The sequence below is a fragment of the Podarcis melisellensis genome (genome assembly GCF_964234715.1).
Source record: "Podarcis melisellensis genome assembly, chromosome: 14".
NCBI lineage: Eukaryota > Metazoa > Chordata > Lepidosauria > Squamata > Lacertidae > Podarcis > Podarcis melisellensis.
Window position 1 is genome coordinate 31,912,648 of NC_138546.1, and position 18,573 is coordinate 31,931,220.

General features: G+C 41.8%; 1 protein-coding gene across 2 annotated transcripts in view; it reads right to left on the reverse strand.

Moving 5' to 3' along the window:
- ADAMTS17 (ADAM metallopeptidase with thrombospondin type 1 motif 17) overlaps window positions 1-18,573 on the reverse strand; it is a 182,982-nt gene that overhangs the window by 8,481 nt on the left and 155,928 nt on the right. For both annotated transcript variants that reach the window (XM_081888428.1, XM_081888427.1), the window contains 2 exons: window positions 14,456-14,660; window positions 8,052-8,204 (listed from right to left, as the gene is read on the reverse strand). In XM_081888428.1, coding sequence (XP_081744554.1) covers window positions 8,052-8,204; window positions 14,456-14,660 — 358 coding nt within the window. The remainder of the gene's footprint in view (window positions 1-8,051; window positions 8,205-14,455; window positions 14,661-18,573) is intronic.

The window sequence follows — 18,573 nt, forward strand, 5'->3', positions numbered from 1 at the left end:
TGCTCTTCTGGACCATTGCTTTCATTGACAAACTGTTCTTACCATCAGAAGGTTTCTCTAAACATTCAACTGCAAATTGCATTAGCTCCACCTTTTTGCAGCCACATTACACTGCTGACACATATTCAGCTTGTGCTGAACTATAATATTCTGCAGTAGCTAAGCCAGATATTCCCTACCTCCCTTTCTTTTTCTTTTTTTAAAGAGGGTTGTAGCCAAATGCTTTACAGAAATCAAGATAAATTATGTCCACAGCAGTCCAACAATCTACTACACTAGTAATCCAATTTTTAAAAATGAGATAAGATTAGTCTGGCAGGATGTATATATGCCTGTTTCTAACCCATTGGCTGTAGTGTGACTTGTATGGGCCTTCTACTTGATCAGGTGGAGTGAAGTGGTATGTCTGCTCACCCTCTCGGTGTGGTGGCATCGCAGGATGGCAGAGGCTCCTCCAAAAGCCCTGACAAGGGTGGCTCAGGGTCAATGCTCAGTCCAGATGGGTGGCGGGGGCGTAAGCCTGCAGCGTCTATCAGGAGCCAGATCCAAACCTGCACCCAGGATTAGCAAATGGGGGTGCAGGTTTGGATACGGGCTGGGCCAGGGGGCAGAGCTGATGGAACAGGAAGGCTTCCCTCAGGTCCAGTGATTTAGCTGTGACGAAGCATAAAACTGCTCCCCTCTCCCTTCTCAACTAATGATCCTACTCTTTTTAAAAGCTGAAAGAATAGTAGACTTGAATGTAGCAGATAGATTTCCAGTAAATCATTCACTGACAGAACATGGCTGTAGTTTCATACCCTAAAATGAAGGATTGGATCTTGAAAGGATGATTTGCAAAATCAACGTCCTGCATGCCCATGCCATTAATTTGGACTAAAGCTTCCAGCATTAATCAGTACATGATACATTTTTTTTCATAAACATTCAATCAACTCCAACAACTACTTTTAGTATCATAAATTCAGAACTACTGGAACAAAGACAATGGGCAGGATCTGGGTCAGTTTATATGGGGAGAGGAGGTCCTTGAGTTATTGCAGTCCTGACCTGTTTAAGGCTATATGGCTGAAAACCAGCACTTGGAATTGGGTCCAGAAACTAATAGGTAGTTGGTGCAATTGGACCAGGATTGGTGTCATATGCCCTGGTGAGCAACCTGACTGCTGATTTCTGCACCAGCTGAAGTTTCTGAACAGTCTTCAGAGGCAGCCCCACGTATAACATGTCGCAGTAATCTAACCTAGACGTTACCAGAGCTTGAGCAACAGAGGTTGGGCTGTCCCTGTCTAGACAGGGGCACAGCTGGGCCACCAATCAAACCTGATGGAAGGCACTCTGTGCCACCAAGGTCACCTGAGCTGCAATCTAAGTAGTCATAGCAGACTTTAAGATACGTACTTTTCACAGCTTAAAAAAAAAAGGGGGGGAGACAGCAAAGGACAAAGAGGGAAAGAAACACCAAAGCTATATAATGATTGTCCCATGTCTTGTCAAAAACCATCTTTCAGTTTTTTGTGTCAAGGAAATGATTTGTTTGATTCCAGTGGGGGTAAGAAATGGAACGCCTTCTGAATTCAAGGGGAATAGTTCAACATTGGGAAAAGGAATAAATTACATCGAGGTGAGAAAAAAATGTATCTTAGAAGTATATTGTAGAATGCAAAGGGGCAGCCACCTACCAAGTTTCCCCCCCAACTGCCTCCAAGCTGCATTTTTAAAGTCCAGGTGATATTGAGAACAAGATGGGGCCAGCATTTTCATCTCTGCGTGTAATTAAAAATGACTTCACCATTTTCAAAGAGTAGAGAGTTCAAGATGACAAGTACATAAATCCATCTGCTTCCTGGAAGTATGCGTATGCCAAAGTAGGAAGAGAGGGGAAGGGGGATGCAGTTGGTAAGAAGAACACATGAAAGGCTAAAGCAGAGGGAGAGATGGGAAGCCTGACCTGCTCCATTGGGTCTGCTGGCCAACTTTGGCTTGCTCTTTCTTTGAACAGTTTCCATCCCAGATGATCATTATCAGAACTGGTGCCTTAATTTTTCCTTTTCCCTCCCCATCCCTTTCCCCTTTTGCACTGTGGCCCCAGCCACACTTAAGCACCATTCAAAAACTGCAACTGACCAGCAGTGGAAATAAGTCTTTCCTGCAATGGAGAAGGTGACTTTTCCTGATGGTTGTGATGGCCCAGAAGTCCCTTGTCTTAATTTCTAGCATGGAGTCATAGAACCACTTTGCACAAAGCAACCCAGTCTGAGGTGATACCAATGTGAAATTCCTTTACAAATGAAGCATCTGAAAATGTGAAGATCTGATCATCTAACATTACTGATAATTCCACCCCCCTGCCCCCCCCGTGCGCTCTCCCTAAAGGAGCTCTGGCAACCTTATCACCTTATTGCTTTCTTTCTTGGGGCAATAATAAATCTTGCAAAGAGCTGCAGGAAGGAATGCAAACCCAACTGTTGCATCACCAGAAATTTCTGCAGGCGACATTTGTACGTGCAACATCTGCATGTTGAGCAGTACGCAGAGGATCTGTACGCGTCCATGAGGATTCCATCTGCACAAGCCCTCTGGCATGGGCTGAAGAATCACATGTTCTAAATGTCTGGCTGGCTGTGTCTCGTATTTTTTAAAAAAGCCTCCTCAAAATCTCTTTGCAAACATTTCATCGTTGCTCCAAAAACAAACCAGTATGTAAAATGGGGGATGGGCATGATTAAACAGCACAATATCACCTGTAATCTGCAGACAGGTGCTATCAGATGTATTTTGGCTCAACCCACCTAAAACTAAAACTTTTCTTAAGTTAATCCAATGGAATTTCTCCTTGTCACTTCCCAATCGACCTAGAGTCCTGCAACGGCTGCATCCCATCATTTTGGGTTGCGGTTTCAAAGCAGTATGTAGTTGCAGTCCCTGACCATGTACGCCTCTCCTGTTCTTATGCATTCACTTACCCAATTTTCCTAAATACGTCAATATCCTCTTCCCCTGAGCATTATTATCCATTCCATACTACAGAAGATGTGGGAGGCTGAGGCTAGGCTCACGGCCACACCATTCACTTAAAGCACATTTTGAGCACAAGTCTTCTCCCAAAGAATCCTGGGAACTGTATTTTATCCCCAAAGAGCTACAATTCCCATAAATTTTAACAAACTACAGTTTCCAGGGTTCTTTGTGGGAAGCCATGTGCTTTAAATGTATAGTTTGGATGTGAGCTGAGTGTTTAATGCAGGGATGGGGAACCTGTGGCCCTCCAGATGTTGCTGAACTACAAATCCCATAATCTCAGGCCTTGGACCATACTTGCAGGGGCTGATAGGAGCTCCCCACCCCTGGTTTAATGGGTGTCTGCATGAAAAATTTTGACTTGAGAATGAGCAAAGAGGCTTTGGTGCAGACTACAAGTTTTTAATGTTTTAATGGGGCCTTTCTGTTTTATTGCCCAGTAGCTTAGCTTCTATGTCATGATAGCTCTTATACCTGTGGCAACAGCTAAAACAGAACGTAATCTGTAATACAGTTTAATAGAAAGATTGTTTCTAATAAAATTCCCCCCTGCGTACCTTGGATTTCTTTTGTTTTCTCTCTCTTTATTCTCCCTGGTTTTATAGAATATGGTTTACACTTGATCTTGCCAAAATGATTCAGTTGCAATTAGAAGTCTCTCATTACTCCTACAATGATGGATGACTGATAATCCCGCATAGAAGACATCTTGGGGGGACGGGACAAAAGAGAGGTTATTCTAACAGGAAATGAGACTTTCCCCAGGTTTCACATGTCCTACTGGGATGGATACCTGCAGCCAGGATTGCAGAAACAAGGATGCCAAAGAAGCAATTGGCAGCTCCTCACGGCAGGGGAGGGCAGGTGGCTAGAGGCAATTTTTCAAATGCACTTTATCATGAGTGACATGACTTGGCAGCGGCAGCAGGAGCCTTCTCAATGCTCTCTCATTTGCCAAGTTCTTGCTGATGCTTCAAAATGTGTTCCAGGCGGATATGGGTCCCCGGGGTGCCTGGTGGAGAGGCACTGCCAGTCAGGTGTGTGACATGGAAAGTAAGAATCGTTTCCCAGCTTGGAGTGGGGGCATGGAACATGGCATTCTGCCAGATTCCCATGCTCGCCACCCAGCAAGGGGGGAAAAGAAGGGGGCTGCTGGCTTATCATAGGCTGGCCTTAAATACATAGCTATTTATCTCCTACTTGAAATAAGTAAATAAATGCACATTGTGATTCTGCCTCTGGGAGCCAGTTTCTGCTCTGCCTTCTCCAGTCTTCTGGGAAAGCAAAGTCTTCCAGCAGTAGCAAAGTGTTAGCAGTGCTGCAGAGTAGGCTGATAAGAGTCAGAGCTGTCAGCTGGAAAGTCCCTGATTCAACTCTTTTCTCTGCCATGAAAATTACTAGGTGGTCCTTAGGCAGAGTTGGTGAAGGAATCCAGTGGAAATGGAAATGAGAGTGTGAGTGGAAATGGATGACGTTTGCTTATTTGTCCCACGTCCGGAACAGAAATCAATCCAGAGAACATGATCGGTATTTGCTGGTGCTGTTTTTGTCTGTAAGTGATACAAAACTGAAGATGTGTACCCCCACCCCCGCTTTTGCATTGTGTTTCCTTTGTACGGAAAGGAATGCCGTGGAATTATTTAATTAATAGCAATTAATTATGTAGTATTCCGCCACAGCAGACAGCATGACATAGCTTTTGTCAGAAGCCAAACTGCAGTGGAACGGACACAGCTCTGCATGCAATGAACATGGGTTAGAACAGAAATCTGTGCCTTCTTACACCCCTAGCCTGAGGCAAGATCCTACAGTGACAATAGTACTTGCCTATAGGGTGGCGGTTAAATGTGAACCACTTTTAAATTGTAAAGCTATATATAAATGTTTACAGTTAACTAGATATATGCCAAACTGCGGGAGGCAGTGGAGGACAGAGGTGCCTGGCGTTCTCTGGTCCATGGGGTCACGAAGAGTCGGACACGACTAAACGACTAAACAACAACAACAGATATATGCCCTGTAGTTTCCTGGATAAGCATTGCTCTCGAGGCTGTGTTTGTAAGCAGGCTGCATGCAAATGGCTTCTTGGATAGTCCCCTAACCCTCCAGAACAGATTGGGTGGGGGCTGCAGCCAGATATAGACTATCTGCCAGGAAGGAGGAGGAATGACTGAAAATGGCCCCCTCCCTCTTTCTGCTGATGGATGTGTTCCATCAGCAAAGCAACAGCCATTGGGTTCCACCCATAGGCTTCAGTATGAAATAGGAGACCGATGGCTTTAGATAATTATTTGAGGGCCCCAAGGGCTAATTCAGTGAATTAGTATCAGCTGAATTCCACTCTTGCCCAGAAATGAAAGAAACATAAGCTGCCAGTTGCACCATCCTTGGTTGCCATAGTTCCACAGCTGTCAGTCATTGTACTTTTTTCAAATCCTGCTTTATGACAGTTCGAAGGGAAAAAACTGGAGAGCACTGCAACTATTTCATATGCTTCACTCTGAAAAATAGACTCTATGGTCAATTCATAGCCTGAAGAGGAGGGGTTTTTGTTTTGTAAGCCTCAAAAAATGTTATTTCACCTGTTAATACACAGTGGCTGTTTATATTGGCTGGCCCTTCTGGTTCTATGTTCCAGGTTATGAATAATATAATGTTCAAAATTCCAAACATTTGGTGATAGAAATTCTCAGTGCGACCTAAATATTGGCTTAGCAGGGAGTGAATAAGTGAGAAGGCCCTCTCTCAGATGCAAGATCATATAGGGCCCCTCCAGCCATCCTTTTTTATTGCACATATGATGATTTGTGCTCATGATGCTATCAGGGCAGTCATACATGACCCTGCTTTCAATGCTCTTTGTGCCTGCAGAGGTTTGGGGGCAGTAATACTGCTTCATTTCCAATCAGTGCATATCCTGCAATTTCCTACTGAAATCCTATAACTTTTCATATCACAAATGTTCTACGGTTGGTTACTGATCCCCTTTTGTTGTGCATCAGCTTCTGTGGACAGCAATAATGTGGTCACGTAGGGAAGCATTGTAGAATAACTACGTAACAAAGCAGAATTACCGGTAATACAACACTGACCCTCGGTCAGTGTCAATAATTATTGCAGAATATACTCAGAATAACACACCAGTCTGAAGGGGCCCATAGTCACACTTACTTTGGCCACCTGAGACCACAAACACCCTTGCTGTCAAATGGTCAAAAGTGGAAATTTCACCCAGAATGGGTGGGGTTTTTTTTTTTGCTAGAATTCAGTCACTAACAACATAATTCAGCTCTAGTTTTTGGAAACTAAGGTGAAGCTACTGAACCTGTCTGCTTTTAATTGCATTCTGTGTGTTCTTTTGGAATAAGCAGCTTCTTTGTTCAAAGACCATTAGGTGGGCAAAGATAAGATATGTCTTTTACTAGACATGGGGGAGAATTTTGTTCAGACTGCATTTTTAAGTGAATTGACCTAATTTGCAACTTCCAGACTATGCACAGACATTAACGCAAATATCCATCAGATTTGACACTTCTTCAAATCTTGCAATATGGATCTTGGCTCAAAAAAAAAAAGGTGCAGACATGCATACAAAAATGTGTATTTTGAGGATAAGTCTAGGAATAGATGCATTGATATATAAAATAAGTATTTAAATATCCCCCCCCCCCACAGGCTTATATGACCAAGGTAGAATACAATATTCCTGGGAAATTTCTGTTTCTTGTGAAAACATGGAATCTAGTAATGTAAAGGGGCTTGATATACACTAAGGAAAAATTAACAGAATATTTGTCCACACTGCATTCTGGAAAGGGATAATTTTTGGCTTTCTACCACAGAATTCTCAGCACCTTACTGAACAAAACTGTCAAAGGATCCTGGGAATTAAAGCTGAAACAAAAAGGTGTAAATCTGTGACACTAACTATATTCTCTACTTTCTTAACCTAACATTTGCTTGACTCCACAAAACCAGATTTATATGGTCACATACTGCCCATGTATAAAGGAATCCTATGAAGCCCCAGGGATGTGCTTGTACTGCAGCTGCCCCAGTAAGTGTTTCAGCATAGCCAGAATGTCAAAGCTAGAACGTCTGAACTAGATGGCCTTCTTATAAGGTGCTCTGCTAGGCCTTGAAGGAAAGATCTTAAAGAGATCCACCAATCCACACAGAGGGAGCCATATTTTAATCCTCTCCCTCTTGGCTCATCTCCTGTTACTTCACTGCTCATTTATTCAGTCACCCTCTGCAAAAGGAAAATCCCCAACATATTCAAGTAACAAGCGTGCCTCACAACAATGAAATGTCGTCCGTAGACCCATTTACGAATGTGGCTTCTTGGCCTTATATGTATGTTGCTGATCTCAGTCCAAATATACCAATTCCTGTTCCAATGGGGTAGGCTCAATCCCAGTTTGAGAATTTGGAAGTGACAATAAACTATTGTGAGAATTTATTTCGAGTCCTCCTAACTAGATGGGTGTTTGAGGAACAGCTTCCTCTCCTTGGCTCAGTGGCTAATAATACAAGGGCACAGTATCAAGAGTTTGGAAACCATAAAGCAGCTATGGGGGCATAATTTCACATGGGCACGCCATCAATGTCTCCACCCTGTTCTTGAAGATTCCATCCATGCTTGCAATCCTAGTTTTAACAGAGCTAAACTGAATTTTCCTACATTTTTCTCATGCTTCTATGATTTACCTTGGATTTCCTTGGCTCAGACAATGGGAATAGTGTTTCCTTAGCTATATTGCACTACATGTGAAAGCTTTGATTCCTCAGTTTGATTAGTGTATACAGTTCCCTCTGCAAACATGAGAGCAAGAAATGTAGAGGGGCTTAGAGCCACAGGAAGCCGCCTTTATGCCGACTCGGATCATTAGTCCACCCAGCCCAATATTGTTAACACACCTTCCATTCTGTGTAGGAAACCTGCTTCTGTGTGGCTGTTTTGGGCCAAGAGAACACCTGGAAGCTCTACTGAACTAAGGCTCCATACAGGGCTGAAAGCATGGCCTTACCTTGGACCAGTCTCCTGTTTTCCACTCATAACAGCCCGTGTAATCCTCACACTCTTCCTCATCCCTCGGCCTAGTGGCTGAATCACACTTCCCTTGGGGGTTGGTGCATGTGACAGTTCTCTTCTTCTTCCCCTGCCCACAGTTGGACGAGCACTGCAAAGCAATGGGCACAAACATTGGTTGTTGATGAAAAGTGACTTGGACGAAAACAGAGCAAAAATCTATTGTTGCCAACAAGTTTTTCCTAAGTGGTTTCAGATGTAAAGAGTTCTGCTTTCCCACAAGAATCTTCATAAAATTTTGACTGGGAGATTGTGGGCATGTTGGTGGGAGATTGACGTTGGACATTAACTCTAGCCATCATCCATCCAAGGCTATGTACACAGCATATCTTCAAAGAACATTTAAAGCACACACACACACCAAGAATCCTGGAAACTGCCATCTGTTAAGGGTGGGAATTATAAAGCTGTGAGAAGCAAACTACAGTTCCCAGTGTGCTGCAGTGTGTGTGCATGCTTTAAATGTATGGTGTGTATGAAGACAACTAGCACTGGTATCAATACATTCCCCAAGTCTCACCAATTTGTTAAACCTTCATTTTAAATGTGCAAAAAAAGAAGAAAAAAAGAGTATGCTACACACCAGGGCTGATTCTAAATTAGTTTGACTGGCAGATAATATTGGAAGGAAAACTGAGCTGAATAATATTTCAGACTTAAAATATTGTGAGCGACATTTTTAATTCAAACTGTAATGCAATCTGTGACATAAAGGAAACAATAAAAACACATAAAAACCAACATAAATGTTTAATGTGGACACATAATGAAACCACCTCATTGAAGTTCATGGATCACTGGTGGGCTACAGATCAGCTTGTGAACTTCTGGTGTAGGGCATTAGCAGGGAAAAGTGTGGAACATGGCTGAATATTTAGCTCTGCCCCCGATGTCACAGCTTCTTTCAACAACCACATGTGCACATGGTTCTATGCACAGTGCAAGCTCCTGCTTGCTACATAGGGGCTTTGTATCCCTTGGACATGTATACAATCAGGGATCCTGTTCACACGAAACCCCTACTCATAAGCAGTAACTTTTGCATAGGCCTTCCTGAACACATAATTACATGCAACTAGGGATGTAAGAAGCATTGTTTTCTGTTCTGCCCTTTATTTGTCACATGCAGTACTGTATCCGTTCTGCCGCAGTTCCTCTTCTACCAAAGACTATGTTACTTGTCTTGCCACATACACTGAAAATCCATCAATGTATCCATCAAGATAAAATGTAGAACTGTGCTAAGTGCTTGCCTGTTCCGCTTTTCAGGCTAAAATTTCTAGCTTTGGGGCAGGGAGATAAAATATTTTCACCCATACCCTTGATCATGCACAATGTATTCACTTTGTTTTCCCTGTTTCCCTCTTCTGCTTTTTGGTATTTTGTTTGTTTATTTTTCGGTTGAGAATTCTATAGGATGGTTCTAGCCAATCAAAGCTCATATACTAAATGCGGTGAGGTTACAACACTATGCAGCCAACCAGATTGGCTTACATGCTGACATCACAGAGGGCAAATACAACACATTAAGAGTGAGAGTAATGCTGGCTTCTGGTTCTACTCTCCCCCACGATAGCGGGAGATTGTTGGCAAAGGAAAAGCAAGGATGGTTGAGGGTAATTATCCTTGCAAATTCCCCCCAGTGGTGGAGGGGGTGGGGAAACAGGCTTTACTTGCAGTTTGTCTTGGTACCTGGTTCTCGCTCCAGCAAGGAATGTGAGGGGCAGGGAGGCGCTGAGTGCAAAAGCACTTCGCCTGCCGAAAACCTTCCAAAGCCGTCATTAAGAAGCAGAGGTTCTCCTGTTAATTGCAGCTTAATTTGACTAAAGTACAGGCGCGTGCTAGAAGAGATGGGTTCACAAACTGCGGAACAAACCAACTGCAAGGACTTTAAGGTTTGAACTTGGATAAGACTTCATTCAGTGCAAGACGGTGGGGAGGTTTCTTTATTTAAAGTTTTCTTCTCTACATTTATGATTCGGCAACCCTCCTCTGAATGTTAGTTCAGATTGTATTTGTACAAGCGAGGATGGAAGAAATTGGGTTATAAATATGGAATATAACATCAAACGGAACTGTGTGTGTAAAAAGGGGGGGAAAGGGAGGGAAACTCTATTTTGCAAAAGGTTTATGATGGAAACTTAGAGCTGACTCTTCCCCTTTATTATTTACGAAGTCAAATGAATAACGCTAAGAGGACATGGAATTTAATTTAATTTAATTGGAAGTATAATTGCTTATATATCTTGAGTTGGAAGGAACAATGAAAGGAGTCTGTGAAGCACGGGACAGAGCAATGGATAAATTTCTGAAACAACAATGGGATATTAGCTTCACCAAAGGCATGACGGATAACAGCAACAACAGGGGGAAGAAAGATGTAACATCTTACAAGGACAGGAAGAAACATCATGGACAGAATAATTTCCACACACAGGAAGAACAAGGATATAGTTTGAGTTCCTCACTTGTAGTTTTACAAATCATTTGATGCATCCACACAAATAGGAGTTATTAATATTGCAGTTGTTGTATAGGGGATTATTATTATGCCCGGAATGCAATTGAAATGAATAAGATTTTGCAATGCAGAAATAAAGAAAATCATCAAACCATCAAATCTAGCATGTGGGGGGCCACTTTATCTAAATTATATAATTTGATGTTGAACAATTAGTATTAATAATTGTATTATAATTGGTATTGTTATAATAAGGCTATTATTGGACTAATTGAAAACTAATAAAAATTATTATGAAAAAGAGAGAGAGAGAGTAATGCTTTCAGCCCTAGTCACATGAGTATTTCTAGCCAATCAGGAATATGATGATGTCACTAAAGGCAAACAAAGACTATTCGGGATAATATTTGTCAAATAAGCGAGTAAGCCACATTGCCAAGCAGTTATGGTGCTTTTTGACACTGCGGAAAATGTTTACGAAACTGCTCAGTCCTAATAAAAATGCTAGCTTTTTCTGGAGCATCAATCTTCACACACACACCCTTCAAGGGATCAGCACAGAAGAAACTGTGGACTTGACACTGAATAAATAGTTGGAGATATGAGATACTCCATGAGATCTTTTGAATGCGCTCCAATAAGTTTCTCTATTTAGGGGGTCTAGGATGGAAACAGGACTCAACTTGATATACGTTACAATAAACGGGCAGATCTCAGCATGCCTGTCTAATCGTCTTAAAAAAATACAATCCAGGCAGTCATGACCTGTTGACCCTGTTAAGGACATGAATGACAAGTGTTTATGAGCTGGCAAGCAAACAGACATGCTTTGAAATACTTCACAGCAACTGCAAAGTGACTTATTGAAGAAGAAGAAAATCTGGGAAGTCTTCCACTTAATTTATGGCTGCTCATTGCATGACCCCCTTATGGAAAGTAACATCTTCATAGTGTGAAAGCAAGAATAGAATTCTGCTGGCTACTGGGAAAGATTCCTTAAGATTGCAAGGATGCTGAAACTCAACAGCTGTGTCTTGAAATGAGTGGCCGGCTGTAACCATCCTCAAAAAAAGAGAGAGAGGCTGAATAACTTGGTGCTGTGGAGCAGCATTAAAACACAAGACAGGAAAGGATTCAAAAGGCTTGCAAGCTGCTTTAGTCTCCTCCTCTAAAACAGGAAATCAGGACCAGCCAGACTGCACTGTAATCACTGGGCGCAACAAGTGTCATTTTGGGGAATGTGAAAATTCTCAGCATATGATAACAAAGATGTGCCCCAAAATGCCTTGCAGTATAGCAGAAAATGTTGGGGCACAAGTTTCCGATTGAGTTCCTTATCTGAACCCTAAGCCTTGCAGTGTTGGTTCCAGGATTCTGTTGGTCCTTGGGCACGGCACCCTCTGTAGGTCTCCTCAAGTCAGAAGAGGCAGGACATGAAAACTGAGAATTCTCCTTTGCCGCATCAGATCTTACTGGTTATTCTGTGCAATATAAGAATGGTAGGCAGGGAGGGCAGTGGGCCTTCTGATAGTCTTAGGGCCTTGCCAAATGCCCGGCTTTGTTAATCTATGGAGCTGGCCATGGTATTTCTTCTCTTTTCCATGATTGTACTTATGAGTTGCTTTTTAAAAAAACAAAACGCCAACTCAAAGTGACTTACAATATAATACATATTCTGAACTGTGGAAAGGAATCCTGATGAGACCCTCTTGGATTGTGTAAATGTGTGCAAGCGGAGAGTTGTGCCTGACACTTGGGGTGACAAGTCAGGCCTGCTGGAAACTTGTCTGACTTTTGCAAAGTTTATGCACGAGAAGTATAAGCAGATTTGTTCAGATTGGTAGTAGCAGGGCTGATGCATTTCATTTGTTAAAGTATGTAGTCAAGACAAAAGTCTTTTTCAGCCCCGCAACCTGAGATCCTTTTAATGGGAGATGCCAAGGTCTGAACCAGGGCTGTCAGCATGCAAGGAACTGAGTTATGGCCCTTTCCCTTAAACATAACCAGAACTTAAAAGGCCCTGAAAAGCAGAAACAGGGAATCTTACTAATGACTATATAAAGTAGGACCAGATCCACACATTCCTCTTCATATATGTCAGTACACTGAATGTGGTGGAGCAATGCATCATCTCAAAAAATTGCTACTGTGCCCCATTAAAGTAAGAATTCATTATTTTTCTCCACAATGAAAGTGAACCTTTGCTTTATGATTTAGGAACGTAATAGTTCGACTAAAAACCAGATTATATTTTGCATTTTATTCAAGTTTGGCCGCCAGAAAACCCCAAAGCAATTCATATGAAATATACAGGAATTTCCACCAGCACCATTGAGATTATTATTTCATTTTAAGATTATTCATGCTACAAGTAAACTGTATTAACCATGTACAATATACTTAAAATGATGTAACAATTATTCTCCTTCTCAGCAACATGCAGCATTAGGTCAATTAACAGCAAGTGCCATGTGAGACTTTTTTTTAACAAAACAACTGGTTTACATTTACCAATCAAGACACAAAATTGATTAAAGGAAAACACACCTCTCACTTTAACGTTATTAAAAAGCCATGTATTGCAAAGAAGTGGTTTAGCTGGATCCTTTATCTGATGAATCTCTCACATTTGTGGAACAAATTCAAGATGCAGATACTTAGAAGCTAAGGGTTGGCTAACCCTGAAACCCAATGCCATGCACACACTTAAATAAGGAGCTTTGGTCATTTAATTTAGACAGGAGTCCAAAAGCAATCAAGGCACTCATTATATTAAACATTCAGCTGATCCTTCACCCCTCTAAGCCTGTGAAAGAGCCATAAAACATCTTTAAAAGTTTTTGTGATAGGAACTCAATAATGTCAGCTGCAAAATATGAACTACACCATAAAAGATTATGCAGAGCTAGTGGTAGGACTCAATGTTGTTAAAACTCACAATATTACTTTTGTGGAAATAACCTCTTGGCAGTGATATTCCTAAAATCTATTTTCCTGAAAGCAATCACAAGACTCATTGACACAACCTTGAGCAAACAAGGCAAAATAGCAAGTTTTGGTAGATACACAGCAGAAGAACATTGGGGCAGTGGGGAGAAGTATTGAACCCGTGTTACTAATATTGGTCTTACATCAATCACTGCCTGCTTTTCCTAATACATACAGAGTCACTGTGTGTTGAGAAAACGACTCTGTGAATACACCTAGGGCATTTGGCTCTGTTGCGTGGTGACTAGTTTTACCCCCTGGATGGTGTTATAGGTGTGCTGCTGGCCTGAAGAAAATTCTGGAATGTACTTCTTGAACCACCTAAACAATAAAAGGTTCCTGTGGCACCTTAAAGACGAACAAATTTATAATGACATAAGCTTTTGTGAACTCAAACTCATCTTTTGATATAGTATGGATGCATGGGGGCAAATCCCACCAACTTGAGCTGCTTCAGGAGGTGCCATTGGATATGTCCCAACCCTAGGTTCTGGAACTGGATTCTGGGACTCTGCTTCTGCAGGTGCTATTTGGGGCATGTAAAAGCACCTACATCAGGGTAGTCAACGTGCTGCTCTTTGGGTATTGTTGGACTACAACTTCCATGAACCCCATCCAGCATAGGCAGTGGCCAGAAGGATTTGGGAGTTGTAGTCCAACAACATCTGGAGGGCACCACATTTGCTAATCCTGGCTAGAAAACACTGATTCTTAATAGCTTGGGAAAAAATATTAATTTTAAGACTTCCACAAAATGCCCCTTTGATATTTATCTTTAAAAATAAATTAATTATGGATCACATGAAGTAGGATTTGCTCATGTCTAGTAGACTCCAATTTGGGGTTTTTATTGTGGAATTTCTGTCCTTTTCCTCCCACCAAGACTTCTTTACCTTAGACCACTCCGATGCTTCCCATATGGAAAGGCAGTCTCGACCTTCACAGCTTTGTATTGGTGTCGGCTTCGGGCCAAGGCAGTAAAGATCCCTAGTGTTGACATAGGTGCCATTCTGCAGCTGATAGACACATGCCACTTCTCGGATCTGGATGCCTTTGGAACAAGTTGCAGAGCAAGAGCTCCATTGCCCAGCAACCCACCTGTTAAGAAAAGAGAGAAAAAGGATTCAATAGGGACACAGCCCTTTGAGGCACAAGGCATTTACTGTATGCAAAGCCACTCATCAATCACTGCCTCTTGTGCCTACCTTGGGTGGATGTCAGGCCCCACCAACCTGTGTCCAAGGTTTTTATTATTTGAAACATTTTTAATGCAGAATTCAGAGGCTTTAAATCTGGACACAGGTAACCACTGCAATTTCCTGGTGGTGGAAGATTATGTAGGCACAACAGCCTAAAGAACCTTGATGTTCTTTTCCAAGTCAGGGTTACTGAAGCACACTAGATGCATATTACTAATCCGTTCTTCCTTGGGCCCATTCCTACCTTGTTAAAGACAGGAATGATTTGGGCATGGCCAGTTCCCCTTACAGGCAATGCACCTCAGAACTAAACTTGCAGGGGGTTCTGTGTTGCCCTCTTTCTGCAGCTCAAATCCTTGAGCTAGATCTGTACACCTGTTTAGTGATGCAAATTGATTGCAATTTAAGTGCCTTAATGAGAACTATATAATCACATAAGTTAACAGCAAGTGTTGACTGTCTCTTTTCATTAAGCAAATAGGTTGTATAAAAACCACCCAAGCCATTTATACCAAGGGTCATTTGGGAGCCTGTGGCTTGCAGACCATTGCTATGCTGTTTAACTGAAGCAAAGTTGCTCATGGGCACTGAACATCCAGTTCTAAAGGTCTTCATGCCCCCTTTGATGCTCAGCCGCTAATGCTAGCTTTTCTGTGGCATGAGCTAATCCAAGACAGGCCAGGATTCCTCTGCTTCTAGCTGTGATATCCGAGCAGACCAACTAAAACCTCCAGAGGGGTAAAACCATCAGAAAAGTAAAAAGAACAAGAGGAGATTTCAGGAGTGATGAGGTCAGAGTATGAAGAGGAAAACAGAACCAACAGGGGATATTTGGCAATTATGTCATCTGCTTTGTTCAAACAATTGACACAAATAGTACACAGCTACCTACATCACATTGCAAATAAGATTCACATTATGATCAGCTCACAATGAAAAATCCCGTGGCCTTACATTCCCAGGTGCTGTGAAATATAACTGCTTGTCCCCAGAGATATGGACTCTACAGACCCTTTTGTCAGTCTGCCCTTCCAATCACCCCATATAACTAATTGCTATTTTGTTGAGACCTGAGCAGCAGAAGTGGAACTTTTGGAGAGTGACTCTGAGTTGGAGGTCATGGGAAGAATCAAGGAAAGAGGAATGTATTTGATAAATGCCTATATGGCATCTCTGCTAAGTGCTTCCTATGACCTGTCACAGAGGAAGATCCCCTCTGTAATTACAGGAATTCCTCGTCAAAGTGAAGAGCTGGAACAATAGCCCTGTGTGAACATGAAAAATGCATGAGGAGGGGGGAGGGAGGTGGCAATCACAGCACCCTTTTTTCAGGAAGTTGGAATTCTGGTCTGTCTTTCAGACCTGTCAACTTGATTTGCCTCCCAACCAAACTAATCTTTGCAACCTGATGCCAGGCACTGAGGGCCCTTCCAGACTGATTTTTTGTTTTGTTTTTTAAAAAAGCCTGGGAGTATTCTGCAACATGTTACTGACACACACACACACACACACACACACACACACACTGCTGTAATGCTGAAATTATTCTGCTTTATTAGTTGCCCTGAGATGCTTCCCCCATGCTACCACAATACTGTTGTCTGGAGAGGCTACAGCACCATAAAAGCAAAACAAAAAAAAAGAAACTTTGTGGTATATATAAAAAATAAAGGCACTGAGTGGAAATGAAGCAGAGTGAGTGCACCAAAACTTTTGCAGGTGCAAACCATAATGAAAGTGGGAACCCGTGTGACAGCCCTGATAGCATCATGAGCACAAATAATCATGAATATGCAATAAAAAGGACACCCACAGGCCACTATTTAAGCACTGAAGCACAAATTACAGATGTGTTGTTAAATATGTCATTGACTGAAAGTCCCAATCAGATAGGGCTGGTGAGATGAAGCTGGGAAGGGGAAAGAGAGGGACTGCTTTACTAATTTACTGTCCTCTCCAAGAGCAGGCATGGCTGCTGTCCAGGCCCTGCTGAATTAAGTCTAGCAACGGCATTGTAATCTCCCTGTGATCTATAGCTATTGGCAAAGAAAGGAGAGAAAAGGATTGAGAGCAAAGAACAGTAGAGATGAAAGGAGTGAAAAACTTGGTAGGAGCCACCCTGGTTGTTTGCCTCCAGAACTGACAGTTCGACCGCACACCATACAGTCCTGAGAAAAAGGAGGCTGTGACCTCACTTAAAGGGGAAAGGAATGGGAGGAATCAGAAAGGAGACAGCCTCTCACTTTCTTTTCCAGTTCGGTGGTCTGTAAGGAAACAGGAAGACGGGCATGAGACGAGCCAGGAATTCAGTACAATGACAGATGGGAAAATGGACAACCCAGACTGCACTCTTGTCCAGGTCCGGCATAAGTGTCCTTTCATGAACTCGGTACAAAGCTGCAACATGCACGGGGGTGGTTGTGGAATAACTTGAGTTTTAACTTTGTTATGGACAAATTTACACTGACACTGTGTCAACCATCTTTTTAGTGCCACTTTCTAATTTTTTTTAACGAGCATTTTTAAAATGTTTTTATAAAACTGATTTTACAAAGGGGGAAGAAAAAAGAGGCAGGAAAGTGCTTGGGCTAGGGGAGCAAGATCTTCAAATTGCTGATAAATTATAAAAATAATTTTCTCAGTGTTGAGTGGAATTATTGGAACATGGAACTCTTTCAGACAGTTTGTAGAACTCTGCCTCTTTGAGGATTCAACCACTAATATTGTTTTCAGTACGGCAATTCCAAGTATTCTAGTCTTCCTCAAAGAATTCTGGGAATGACACTTTGCTGGGGATGTTGAAAATTCTCTCTTAGAGATAACTAATCAGAATGACTGTTTATGCTGGTTGGTTTTTGTTTATTTAAATTTCATTTGCCACTCTTCAGACCCGGCTCTCAGATCGCCATCAGAAGTAAATGCAATAAATAGGAATATGCCAAGAAAACAACAAATTGCATGGAAAGTTAAAAGTCCAGCATTAAAAATAAAATACACCAACTTAAACAGCATAAGCAGATTTTTTTAAAGTGCCACTAACCACAAGGTGGTCCTGCCTCCCATCATCACATGCCAAATTTCAGGTGGTGTGAAGAGGAGACAAAGCAGAAACTTTACAGATTAAAGTAGATTAAAGTGTGTAGGGCATAATCTCTCTCTCCTTCATATCCCCTTTGACTCCTCAGCATCCCTTATAAAGTTTGAATTTCTCATTTTTATCTACCAGTCATTCTCTGAAATACACACTTCCGCAAATTTTGCAATGCAGTTCTCCAGCCAAATAGCATGGACAATAATGAACATACTGAGGAATGCATTCGGGAAAACACACAAAAACTGCATTGCAAAAGTGTATATGTTAGGCAAAATTGCATACAAACACATGTATGTTTGGATAAATTTACACTAAAGGATGCTGATGACTTTTACTGACTTTTACCGTTGCAGAATTGTAGAGAACTGAATTTAAGATTGGAAAAATGAGAAACAGAAAAGTGGAACTGACAGATTCTCCCATCTCATCCCAAGAATGACCATGTGAATTTCTGGTAGCAATAATGTCAAATAGCAGAGAAATCAAAGCGGTAGCTCTTATGAGAACCAGAGAGCAGAGCTCAATGTAGAAAACAGGAGGAGTTCTTGCAACAACGCTATAATAATTCTGCTTGAACTCTGAAAGCAAACCCAGAGCTTCTTTCTTTAAAAAAACAAAATAAACTATAGTCATGGTGAAAGAGAAAGGTCTCTTTAAGATGTTCTCGGTCAGAGAGTATGCCAAGCATGCATTTCTAATATCTGGGTGGGCAAACACT